Here is a 14,072-nt window from a genome sequence, read left to right as displayed (position 1 = left end):
GGGGACACAAAAGAAACCAGACTAACAGTGCGATGCCAATTCTAGATGTAGTCGAGTGTTCTCCAGTTAGATGGCTCAAGCAGAAGCCTTCATAAACCAGCTGTGCAAGTGGGGTCAGTTTAGTTAATAATGTCTGATTGTGATGTTGCTGCTTTCCACCTGCAAACTCATTATGGCAGATTTAAAAGAACAAAGTGTAAGCTTGAAATTTTGCTTCCTGCTTGAAAAGTCGGCAACGGAATAGCTTACCAAATGCTTCAACAAGCTTTCAAGGACGATGCTATGAGTCTTACACAAGTTTTCTAGTTGTTTGGGTGCTTTAAACGTGGGTAGCATGAATGTTGAAGATCATGCTCACTCTGAGCGCCCTTCAACGTCTCGAAAGGATGAAAGCATTGAAAAAATCTGCCAAAAAATCAACGAGGGTCATCATTTTACGATTGGCGAAACTTTAGAAAAAACAAGGGTGAGTTGGAGCTATCAGAAGAATGGTTCCTTTGCCACGATAACGCTCCCGTACACACAGCCTTCAATATCAAACACTACTAGACCTCTCAGGGGTGGCCAGTCGTTCCTTGATCTCCGTATTTGCCAGACCTAGCCCCCTATGACCTTTTTCTGTTCCTGAGAATGAAAAAAATTCTGAAAGTGTAGCGTTTTGATGACGTAGAGGCTGTTAAAACTGCTTCGCAACGGGCACAGGACATGATCAAAGCTAAAGAGTTACAGACGAGCTTCTAACAGTGGAAAAAAAAATTAACAAGTGTGTTGCGTCTAAGACTGAACACTTTGAAGGAGACTAAAGAAAATTTGTGAATAAACTAATATATAAGTATTTTAGAATAAAAATCCAGTTAGTTTTGGGTCTCCCTCTGTATGCTTTAATCTTCAGTGCGATTTTCTTGCGGACTGGAATAGATTGCATATGCATACCATTTCACTTTGCCCCATATTCCCCTGCTTTTGCTTCTCTTTTGTTGTGTTTGACGGAAGTCGTATCTGTTTCCATTTTCCTAGAATTTTTTTTTGGTAAAATAATTTTATTTTAATCTTGGTTGTAGCTTTACTGAAAATCAAACATGAAAATTCAGAAAAGCATCATAATGGTGTTTAAAACTTATAGAAGCTTGTGGTACAGAAGGAAGGCTTAGCAATGGCCATGATTTCTTGCTCCTATTTTAACCCTCGTTGCTCCTATTTTTTCCCTTCATTGCTCCTATTTTTTTTATCTTGAGGTTGGCAGCTATGTATTATGTGAAATTAAAAATTTAAACAAGCAGTTATGTAAGTAAAGCTATTTAAATAAAATAATGCTTACATAGTAATGTAATGTTGTCGATGCATTACGATGTGGTAATTCCTACATTTCCCAGCCCTAATAGATATAAATATACTCTCACCTCTAACAGTTCCCCTAATTGATATTATTAAGATAATTTTGTGAAAAGTTTTTTTTGTACAAAAAGTATTAAATGTTTTGTGATCTATAAGCAAATTATGTTATCATAAAACAGCTTGTATTATTAGAATTAGACAGTATTTTAACATGCAAGGAAGGGGTGGAGAAGAAGGAAATAGCATCATGATTTAAGTGTGAGAAATTTCTAATTTTATCACTTTTTGCTGAAAATTTCAATTAAAACTTCCTGAGAAGTTAAAAAAAAATCAATTTTTTCGTTTTTTTTTCTGAAATTTTCCGTTTTTTTTCCCCAAATGTTTTCACCTTTAGTTATACTCCCAACCCCAAAAAGCCCTCTTACATACTTTTTGCTTCTCTTTTGTTTGTGTTTGACGGAAGTCGTGTCTCTTTCCAGTTCTACCTGCAGGACACGAAGAGCAGCAATGGGACGTTTGTCAACAACCAGAGGCTCAGCAAGGGGTCGGAGGAGTCCCCCGCCAGGGAAGTGTGCTCCGGGGACATTGTGCAGTTCGGGGTAGACGTCGTTGAAAATTCTAGGAAAGGTGAGACCAAATTCAGTCATTTTGTGCAGACTAGAGGCGTAAAATTTAAGGAAAGTTAGAGCCGGTGGCAAAAAAGTTTTTTCCCGTTTTTTTCTGTAAATAATGAAATAATTGAATTTTTGCATAGTAAAATGTGATTAATAGTCATATTTTCTTAGAAAACATTAAAAAGGTTAAATATTTGTAGATGTATGCGATCCATGTCACTTTTTTCTTTATAGCAGAAATATGCATCCAACGCAAGGGCGCCCATATAGGGGGGCAAGTGGGGGCTGAAGCCCCCCTCCCCCCAGCCAGTCTTGCATAATATAGACGAACGCGCGAACGGCGTTCGCAGAAAATTTTTGGCTCTGCAGAAATTTATTTTTCACTACTAAAGTTAATTTAAAAAAAAAAAGATTTTTTTTTTTAAAAAAAACCCCACATTTTATTTCTGTTTCTTCTAAATCTTATGCAAAATTAATCTAAAAAATAATTATTTCTTCTTGAAATCGCGATTATAGTACGCTAATTACTTAAAAGACAAAGGAGTCAACAGTTGCAAATCAAGTCGAGACCGCTCCTACTATGACTGTATAGTTTTTTATTTTACACAGCCTGGATCGCGTAAGGGGAAAATTCAAGTACATAAAATAAACAACTTTACAGACTACGGAACGATCACTCCCGCTGTAAATTGAGTTCAAATGCGTTGGCGTAGAAAGAGGGGGGGGGGGGGGGGAGCACTAATTAAAAACTTTTTTAACAGATAACATGCAGAAAATACAGTATTTATTTTTGCAGAAATACTTAATTTCAAACAAATAAGTAGTTTTGTTGTTTTGTGTACAAAATCAAATATCTTCATAAAATTTTCAAGTAAAAAGCAGGTAGCTCATGTTTTATCAGATCTACATGAACTTTTTCACTGTAAAATGAAAGTAATAATAATGATCATGTGATTGATATTGAGCAAAAAATAATAGTTTAAGCAGTTTTCTTCAGTTAGTGAAAAGTAAGCATAAACTATATGCTGTTTTAAAATAAATAAATAAAAATAAAGTTCCCTCCCCCCCCCCCTTTTTATATTTTTGTATAAAAGCGTGAATAAGGCAAAATAGTTATTTGCAGAAAATTTTCCAGTTAAGATTTGTGTTCGCAGAAAGCTTTTCATTTTATCTAAGTCTGCCCCCAGCATTCGGAACCTCCATGCTTTTAGGACCTTTTCTCTCTGTAAAAAAAAATTCCTCTCTAGCCATCAAAGAAATTTTTTTTTTTAATGTCAAACTTGAATAAGTCTAGTTGGCACTGCAATCCGTTTCTATAGGGAAAATGTCCTGCTAAACCACGGGGAAAATATCGGAGACCCTCCGCCCTTAAAATTATGCATTTGAGCGCCCATGATCCAACGCTCATTATTAAAAAAATTTGATCAGTCGCTTTCTTTGTTCAAAACACCAAAAATTGTCTGAATTAATCATTACTTTCTCTTAAAGTCCCTTATTTGAAAGAAAATTTGGTACTTAAAGATTCCTATGTTACTGAATTATTTTGCATTAAAAGTTTTAGTAAAAATCAATTTCAAACTGCTTTAAAAAATAATAAAATATGTAATGTAACCAAAATACGTTTGATAAATTTATAACTAAGTTATTTATTCTTACATACGATTGTTGAAAGACAATGGTTTTATTATTAATTTTCAATGCTAGTCATGATAAAACCATTCAGATCATTTCTGCATGAAAAAAATTCAAATGAAATCACACGAGGAAATACTCAATAAGCATCTAATAAAATTAACCCCTTCAGTCAAAATTATGAAATATTGGACCAAAAATGTTGATATTTGGTACACAGTGTACTATGGTAAAGGGTATCTTATAGACAAAATTTTGAGTTTGTAGAAGAAAAATTAAAAGAGTTATGGCACGTCCAATATTCCGGACTTATATTTTTGAAACCAATTTTTCATATACAAAAACGATAAAATACCAAACAAACTTCATTATAAAATGTTCTACGAACAATTATAAAACATAATATAAGCATTTGAAACGATTAATTAAAAATAATATATTTTTAAAAAAATCAGGAGAAAAACCTCGCTTTTCAGATGAAAATCCATGGTTGAAAAAATGAGTCTCTCTCTATCTCTCAATCCTTATATGTCAATGTTGGCAATCCCAAAACGAAAAATTATTTCACAAATTATAATAAGTAGAATGTAAAGAGTCAACTACAAAAAAAAAATCAACTAATTAAATCAATTATTAAATGATTAGCAGCTGTTTAAAGTGTATGTCCGGTATACCGGACTTCGGGTCTGAAGGGGTTAACATATTAGCTTCTGAAACTTGTACCCATAATTCTTGAATTATTATGGTGATATCTTAACACTTAACTTGTCTTGTTTATCTAAATCTTTACATACTTTTAATTAATGCTTCAAATGTATAAGCTGATATGATCAATTTAACTCTGTATTGAGTAAATATTTTAAAACTGTTTTGTAGAAAAGTTTGAAATCGATCAAGTCATCAGATGTGGTCTATTTTGCTGATTTTTATTGTTATTCATGTTATTTAATAGATAGGTTATGCAAAAAAAAAAAAAGTATTTAGTGAATAAAAGTGTTGCAACGCCATCTGATTGTTGATAATTAGCATTTAAAACTGGTTTTTCTTTCAGTTGTTCATGGTTGTATTGTTGCTACTCTTAAACTGTACCTGCCAGATGGGAAGGAAGCAAAGGCCAGGTAAGAGTTTCAAAGTGCTTATGCAATCTGGAAATCCTTTTCTAAGTTCTGAAAAAGAAAAAAGAATTTTATTATTTTTCTCAGTCCCTTGATAAGTCCAAAAAATTGGGGTTAAATATATTTTTCTCTCTCTCTCTAACTGGGCTTGATTTATTTTATTTGTACTAAACTTTTTGTGTATATTTTTCCTGTAAATATTCCCGGAAACTCCTTGAAAATGCTTGACCCTGTTGAAATTAATATTTCCCCCCAGGCTTTTTTAGGAGGGTGCTGCCCCCTGCCCCTACCGTTTGATGAACCCTCCTTGCCCCTTGGAAGTTTTAACAAAACTTCATCACAAAATCATGCTTGAAGCATTTTTTTCAACTAAAAGTTGAAAAGCTTTTCATTATTTAAAAAAATAACAGCAAAAAATAATTCTTTTACAACAACAACACCAATAAAAAAAACTGTCCAATCAAAAGTAGCGTTTTGTACATTGCTTTTTATTATGCAATGTTAAAGAAACAAAAAAAAAAATTACCTATATTTTTTTTAATATTTATTTTATTTATTTATTTATTTTTAATACTGAAATATAAGATTTACTATATTCAGTAAATTACCGCCCATTAGCCAGGGCTGAAGCAGAAATACGTGAAATACACTGCCAGCTCAGTCAATTCCAGCCGAGGACTGCAGTTCCGTGCTTATTAGCACTCATCAGCCCGGCATAGGAAAGTGACTGAGCTGGAGATGGAAAACCTCTTATGGAAGCCAAGAGGGCCAAACGAACTGGTAGCTAATGTAGAATTAGCACAGACCAGCCGAGTGACTGAAGCAATGGTTCGGTTCAACTCGAAGATTGATGGCACGGCATGGTATATTCAGTAAATTACCGCCCATTAGCTACGAGTTTGATTGGCCCTCTTGGCTTCCATAAGAGATTTTCCATCTCCGGCTCAGTCACTTTCCTATGCCAGGCTGATGAGTGCTAATAAGCACGAAACTGCAGTCCTCGGATGGAATTGACTGAGCTGGCGGTGTATTTCACGTATAAGAATTACTAGTTAAGACTCATTAGTTCTTAGATAATATTTAAACCAAAGCCTGTGAATTATTTGATTGTTATTTACTCTCATGTTCTTCACTCATAGTGTTAACTAAAACAGCACAAACTTATAGTACTTATAATTCTGGCACACCTAACCTGGCAGCATTGTGAAGGTTTAGCGAATCCTAATCACAGCATTAGAATACTGCCAGGTCAGGTTTTCCCCAGCTGTAGTTAAGTTTCTGTTTCATTGATGCATTGAATATTTGAAGTTAAATAACATAAAAATATATATTTCTACATTAGAGTTAAAAAAAAATTAAGAAATATTAAAGCATTCCCTCTAAGTGAAGCATTTCCATTTTTGCTGTTTTGTCAAAAAATGTAGTTTTTCCTTGTAGGTCTTTGGGCCATTCCATGGAAAACAGTAATTTTCAGGGGTGATTGTGGTCCGGTATTTTACCGAATTTCCGGTATTTTCGGTCGTATTTCCGGTATTTTCATGTCTGAAAGTACTGGAATTATTTTCTTTTTTCGTTATGCTTTTATCTCCCTACCTCAGCAATTTATTTTAAATTAGATAATACTCATCAAATATACCTGCACGAGCCTTAAGATGGACAACTATCCCTTAAGATGGACAAATGTCAGGATAATTTGTATAACACCAGCTCAAAAGTAACTTTGTAATCCATTAAAAATTGAATTAAACGTGCACGCAATATTTTGACTCAGAACTATTTAAAACTATGGCAAAGGTGCCCTTAAGTAATAGGGGTCAAAGATTACCCCCCCCCCATTCTAGCTTTGAAACTTTCAGGTATTTTTTGATGAACTCAAAATCACCCCTGAATTTTGTCCCGCACGTAACGCTTCATACATTTCATAAAAAAATAATTTAAAAGCATGATGAACAAAATATTGTTGATTAAAAAAGCACAAACGCATGTGGGACTTCGTAAGAAAAAACTTTCTTCAAAAATTATTTCTTTTTTTTTATGAAATATAGAAACTGTCACATATGTAACAAAATGACCGTTTTCAATATAATGGGCATATACATTTTTTTTTCCAGAGGTTTAAATAATTATTTCTAAATTAATGAGAATGTTTCTTTTACGTTGGAAACCATAGCTTTCAAAATCTACAATTTGTTTCGTCATTGCTGTATTAATAGAGCAAAAAATATGAGCTTATGCATAAGCAAGTTCCCAGAGGCTGACTTTGAAAGTCCCGCACGTGATGCATGCAAATAGATTTTTTTTTAAATTACAAAATGGTTTAATAAAAATATAATTCTGTCAGGAGTATCTTTGTATCAAATGCAGGGGTAGAAGTAGTCCTATATATCCCATATTTTCAAAAAAAGCATCAATAGTGTCCTGTATTTCCTATATTTTTTGCAAATTGTCCTATATTTCCTATATTCCCATAGTTTGTTATAAAGATTTATAGAAAATGACTATTGAAAAGCCTTTAGGTTACTTGATTTGCACTTTATCTCACAAGTTGACAAAAGATAATTCAAGACTGCTTAAAAACGAGATACATAAGTATAATATTTATTTTGAAATGTCTGCGGGCACTCGTCTGTATTAAATTTTGTTGTAAGTGTAGAGTATTTCGACAAAATTTAAAAATTGTTTTAAGAGAAAGCTTCAGTTATCCATATTTGATGACAAGCTCTCCAAACTTATGATAAAGCACTTTGTTAATGAATCTTCACTAACAACAAAATGCGGTGAGGATTCAGCCATCATTAATACATAAAAAGAAGAAAAAAGATCTATTTAAAATATTTAAATGTAGGTAATTATGCAAAAAAAAAAAAAAAAAAAGATTAATATAAAAATTTTTGAGGAATGGGGATTTGATGTACTTGGCAAAAGATGAAATGCAGAAAAATGTTAGGCAAAAGCTTTTCTAAAATATAAATAATTAATGATTGTAAATAGTTGTATTAAATATAAATAGATTTCAGATTGTTTAAATTTGTTTTAAAATATTTTTTGTAAACAAGTAAAAAAACTTATTTTCTTATTACATTATTCTTTCAGGAACAGGAAACTCATTCTAAGTATCATTTTTATTTGGGTTTTTAAACGGTATGCAGTATAATTCATTGAAATCATTGATAACAATTGGTGCAAAAATAATTAGAAAAAATAAACTATGTATTGTTTATTTTTCACATCAAAATCATTCATAAAACATGTCCTATATTTTTCGTGGAAAATGTCCTATATATTACAAGTCGACCACTTCTACCCCTGCAAATGTAAAGCTTAAAAAAAAAATTGCTTACCCCTGTGCCATTAAAATGTTAAGGGACATGATGAAATGTTAATGAAATTTAAGCGTATTTTCGTCCCGCATGTGGCGCTGGAATGACCCATTAACTAACTTTGCCTGTTTATAAAAAAAAATTCGGACATTTAAGCATCATCATATTTGGTTCACTGCATTTTTACTTTACTTCAGTTTATATGATGAAGACAAATAAGAATAGTTTAGTTTTTTTTAGTGTATACTGATATTTTTTCCCCATTACGAGTAAGTGCTTCAATGAGGCGGTGGCATTCATATAGACGTTTTGCTTCTCATTCCCAAAAATTGCCAACTTTTGATATAGTGCTGCTATTCAAAACTTATATAATGGTGCTATTCTTTTCGTGTAACAAGGTCATGAAAGTTTTATTGAAGTCATGAAAAAGTCTTGGAAAACCATGGAATTTTTTCATCCAAATAGGGTATGAACCCTCTCTTCACTCATAGTATTAACTAAGGCAGATCAAACTTAATAGTACACTTAACCTGGGGTTTTAAGGTTAGGCACACTTAACCTAGCAGGATTGTGAAGGTTAAGCAAATCCTAATCACTAATCACTGATGCATTGAATATCTGAAGTTAATTAACATAAAATTATATATTTTTTTAATTTAGAGTTGAAAAAATTAAGAATCATAAAAGTGTTCCCTATAAGTGAAGCATTTCCATTTTTGCTGTTTTGTCAAAAAATGTAGTTTTCCCTGATACGTTTTTACTGGTTTCTTTTAAGGCTTTTCCCATTTTTAGCGAAAATGTGCCAACCCTAATTTGTAGGGAAGACGGTTTTCATTTTCGTCGGTGCAGCCGAATTTTGTGCATTTAGTGCTAATGAAAGAGTAAATGATTTTCTGTTTTTGTATGTAGACATCAAGTTTTTTGTACATATATTTGTTTTGTTTCGTCGACAGTCCTACTACTACAGTTGTGCCATTATCACCCGAGACCTCTGTTTCTTCTCAGGAATTGTATCAACTTTCCCAATATCTTCAGGTAACCATTCTTTATTCCTTTTAAATAAATGATAGGGTTTGTTTATTTAATAATTCAATTAGCATTATCGATTAAATTTTGTATTCGATTTGTATTCCTTATATTGTGCCACTGATCTTTAATTATATTCCCCCCCCCCCCCCCACCTTTTTTTTTTTTTTTTTAAAGAAAAAAGTCTAAAATTTGTTTTATTTTTTTAATGGGATTATCATGCCTATATTTATTAAATTTCTTTCTCAATTTTTCTCCGCCTATGAGCTATTCAGAATGTGAAATCGTGGAAATATTGCACAAATTCTCCATTTTGAAGTTATTTTGATTATAAAAGCTTTTCCATATATGGCATTTTTTACACTTCTGATGCTTACGTGTTGAAAAATTCTATCTTGTTGCATGTCCTTTGGGAATTGGAATTTTTTTTGTTTTCTGCAGTTTGATAAGGCTGTAAGCCTAGGCAAGTAAATGCAATTTCCTTTCATTGTAGTTAAAACCATGATTTAAAATTTTCTAAATGAAGGTCCATGATTGATTGCTTAAGCTGCAATAAAATCTCAAGAGTCATCCGACTGAATCCCTTGGATTAAATTTCATTTTAATTTCAATTTTATTAAGCGTCAGTTAAAGTTGTGCATGAATATTCCCAATCAATATTTATTACCTTTTTTTGCCATAACTTTTTTATTTACTGTTTGATTTGCAAGTTATTTTAGAGTTGGTGTGTTGGTAGGAAAAGCTCAAAATAAAATAATATGCTAATCAAACAGTAAATTAAAAAGTCATTTCAAAAAAGGTACCATTATGGACTCTACATAAATGTCAAAAATACCGTAAAGTGGCCCTTGAACTAAAAAATGAAAGTAATAAAAATCGTTCCTATGGCTTCACCATGGGTAATCACCTTGCAGGAAAAACATTATTCACCACAAAATTGAACTGATTGTGTCCTTGGAAAATATCCCAAATTATTCTGTAAAAATCAATTTATTTTTTTCTTTCTTCTCATTTGATGAGCGAGTCCTCTAAAATGATAATTATTAGTTATTAAATATGTAGTGAAAAAAAAACAGAAGTTTATTGTATTCGGATCCAGAGAAAACCTTTGTTTATTACTCAGTTACTGAAATTAGGAAGTACATTTCATCTCCAGAATGGCTAAAAATAGTTTAAATATTCTTACTTTTCTCCCTGTAAAATTTTTAAACTAATGTAAGGTTGCATGTTTTTTTTTCTTCTGTTTCTTCGAAAGTTATGGAAACCAAATTTTGGAATTTTCGTATCTACTGTTATAAAAGACAAAGTTTGTGTTGTGGATTGAATTTAGAAGCCATGTTAAGGAATATTTTTTTAATTATTATTTTATGCAGATCACAAACTTCTCTCAAATTGAGTATTATTAAAATATATTCATCATTAATTTTTATTCTTATGTCATTTACAATGCTTATAAAGCATTGTAAGTGAAATTCAAGTGTAGAAACAGTTTAATAGAAATTAATTTTATGCCCCACATTTTTTACTGGAAAAGTCGTATGTTTTTGTATGCTCTTGCAACGCTCTGATCTTATTCTTTATTTTTAAACACAATTCTAAAATACTTTTAGTTGTATTAATAGTGTAGGAAAAAGTGACTGTTGATACAAGAATTCCAGATCTTAAAAACACTTATTGTTTGTCCAGATTTTTTTCCACCTCAATTCTTGTATTGAAAGTGAATGTCTTTATCTTTGTAATGTAGGTATTTATGTTGATGTAAATCATTGTGGGATCAGTTCTCTTGTCTTTATACGATGTAAATGTGTGTTTCCTTTTGGCAGGAAGCTCTTCATAGGGAACAAATACTGGAAAACAAGCTCGGAACACTTCAGAAAGTCGTTGCCAACACCCAGGATGAGTCTGACATTGGATGGAAGGTGAATTCTCTTTTCATTCGTAACGACGGAAAAGATTTCGAAAGATGTCTATTCCGATCCACACACCCTGAAATGCCACAATGAAAGATGGGGATGGGTAGAGAAAATCATTCTTTATGCAAAATGTTTATGCACAGGATATGTCTTGTACTGATAAAGAAAAATTATTCAAAAACATTAAGATTCAAACAGAATTTTTTTTTTCTATTTTGATGCTTACTTCATGAAGTTTTCATCATAGCCTTAATAAAACTTTCTTACTTCTGAGATGATTAAGGCAGAATTCAACTGTCAGGGTTCGTACGGGTCATGGAAATCCTGGAAAGTCATGGAAAAAAATTAACAGAATTTCAGACCTGGAAAAGTCATGGAAAATTGAAATTTTCATTGAAAGTCATGGAATTTTTTTTCAAGTCATGGAAAAATGTCCTGGACAAAGAGAAGGGAACAGTTTCTAAAGGAGCATTAGAAATCTTGAGTGATTTAACAGTATAGCACATAAAAGCTATTAAAAGTGGAAAACTGAACGTTTCAAAAATCAAATCTGAATTTTTAAATCTCATTGCATCCACTTCTGTCGCAGCCGCTTGCCATTTTTTGCGATGTGATTTTACTGCCTGGACATCACTTATTTTGAATCTTGTGTTATTTTCGACACTTCTTATGTTTCATATTCTGTAGTAGCAAAATTTCACGTTCTTAGTTTCGCCACGCTCACTCAAAAAAAAAAAAGTAATTCAATTGCATGCAAGTTCAATTCCATCACTCGTAAAGACTTTTATCAGAGTTTATCTTAATTTGTTGAATGTTTTAGAAAATAACGATCTATAAGTCAGGCGATAGAATACAGAAAAAGAGGAATTCTAATGCTTTAAAACAGTAGTGCCCAACATAGGGCATGCAAAACTAATCCATGCGACCCACTACTATGTTCAATGTCGGGAATTACAAGTGTTCTGGAATTTCTGAACCTATTAATTTATATGCATTTGAAAATATGCAAATTTGTAAACAAAACAAATATACTTTTGAAGCAGAAGATTGATTCATTACTGAATGTTTTTTTTTTTTTTTTTTTTTTAAGATCTGGTTTAGAAACATAAAGAACTAAACTATGTGGCTTTACTTTAGAGAACCAAAATACTGTCAAGTTACGTGGATGATTAAAGGCACTGTTGACACTAAAAGGAATCTTTTGAAGCAAATTTTTTGAAACTTAGTGATGACTCATTCAACCTTTGTCCCATTCAATATCATTCTGCCTGTTTAAAAAAAAAAAAAAAAAACATTTAAGCATCATCATATTTGTTTCACAGCATTTTTACTTTACGAAAATTTATATGTTGAAGACAAATAAGAATAGTTTTTTTTAAGTGTGCACTTATATTTTTTCCATTATGAGTAAGTGCTTCAATGAGGCTGTAGCATTCATATAGACATTTTGCTAATGCTCATTTCCAAATATTACCAAGTTTGAGATTAAATAGTGCTATTTTCTTCGTATAACAAGGTCATGGAAATTTTCATTGAAGTCATGAAAAAGTCTTGGAAAAGTCATGGAATTTTTTCATCCAAATAGGGTATGAACCCTGACTGTGTGCCAGGTGGTTGTTCTGCTAGAATTAACCTTCAATGAGGATAAGGGTGATTTGGCCATAAGTTTTTACATGTATAGTTTTAACTGAAAGAACTCAAAACACACCACTTTGACGTGATTAAAAATCAAGCTTCTTCCTTACCCATAAAAGTAAAACAGCAATAAGTATGAATAACGAACGAGTATTCATTTAGAGATGAAAGCACAACATTTAAGCATATAAACATTTGTAGAATGTCCAAAATCTGAACTAACAAAAACAAAGATCACAAAAAATACTGTGCGCTTCATTTAATTAAATAGTACACACACACACAAAGAAAAAAAAACCTCTCTACTATGTCTCCCTAAGAGTGTGCAAAAAGTAGAGTTTCCAAATGTTAAAATGAATTTAAATTCATATTTGTTCCGGAGATGCCTTGATTCAAAATTTTCATTATGATTACTTTTAATATTGTTGTTAGGCAACAAATTTTTGTAACAATGGGTTTTATATTTAATCACAGAGAGTAAAGAAATTACATAGAGAGGCCCTGCTATACTAAGAAATTGAAGCCGGAAGTTGCACCGCTGTATCCCAAGATCCCTAGCTTCTTGCTAAATATTTTAAGATACATCTTGATTCAAAACATTCCATTACTGAATCTCAATTGGTTGTTAATTTAAACTTAGAGATTGTTGCAAGTTCATGAAGCACATTTTTGAAACTGCACTGAAACATGAATTAAAATGCAAACCAATCCGCCAGCTACTTTATACGGTCTCTTTGCGAGATTGGTGAAAACTATACTCTCGAAGCGATCACGTTATCATAACCCCGCTCATAAATCCGGCTTCAATTTCATCTCCTTTTTACCATAGATGGGGCATCTCTATAGATATTTCGTTATTCTATGTTTAATCATAACATGGGGAAATTACATGAAATTTACTGTTTTACAACATAACTTTTTTAATCTAAGTTTTTAATAAATAAATTATAGCCTAAGTTGTTCCCTGATAATGTAGCTATCAATGGTGAAAAAATGGTTAAAATCCCTCCAGTAGTTTTGAAGTTTACCCCGGACATCTGGACAGAAGTAGACCTTTATGTATAATAAAATAATAGTTTAAAAAACTAAAAAAAACACGCTTTCGTAGCAAAATGAACTAAAAAGTGAAAAATAATCTTTGGATGATAGTAGTTGACCAATCACTTAATTTTAATGTAATACAAAAAAGCGTGGGGGGCTTCTTATCAGTTTTTTTGAGTTTCTTCCATTTGTTGTCCAAGCAGAAATGTAAATAGACAGCACCCCACGCTTTTTTGTATTACATTAAAATTAAGTGATTGGTCAACTACTATCATCCAAAGATTATTTTTCAGTTTTTAGTTCATTTTGCTACGAAAGCGTGTTTATTTAGTTTTTATAACTATTATTTTATTTTCTTCTTTTTAGTTTAACTTGTTTTACGAAAAAATATTCATTTCAACATTGTTCAAAATCTTTTATGCTAATCCATCTCAGTCATCG

At 31.9% G+C, this 14,072-nt stretch overlaps 1 protein-coding gene across 1 annotated transcript in view; it reads left to right on the top strand.

The window, feature by feature from the left end:
- The window catches only part of LOC129216850 (sarcolemmal membrane-associated protein-like), a gene marked incomplete at its 5' end in the record, with an annotated part of 105,097 nt that overhangs the window by 15,730 nt on the left and 75,295 nt on the right, over positions 1-14,072 (top strand). The window contains 4 exon segments of the mRNA XM_054851062.1: positions 1,815-1,962; positions 4,633-4,699; positions 8,970-9,051; positions 10,866-10,961. Of these exon segments, the coding sequence (XP_054707037.1) occupies positions 1,815-1,962; positions 4,633-4,699; positions 8,970-9,051; positions 10,866-10,961 (393 nt within the window).

This window comes from Uloborus diversus, chromosome 2 (assembly GCF_026930045.1).
Source record: "Uloborus diversus isolate 005 chromosome 2, Udiv.v.3.1, whole genome shotgun sequence".
NCBI lineage: Eukaryota > Metazoa > Arthropoda > Arachnida > Araneae > Uloboridae > Uloborus > Uloborus diversus.
Note: the sequence above shows the minus strand (reverse complement) of the source record. Positions and strands in the feature narration are given on the sequence as shown.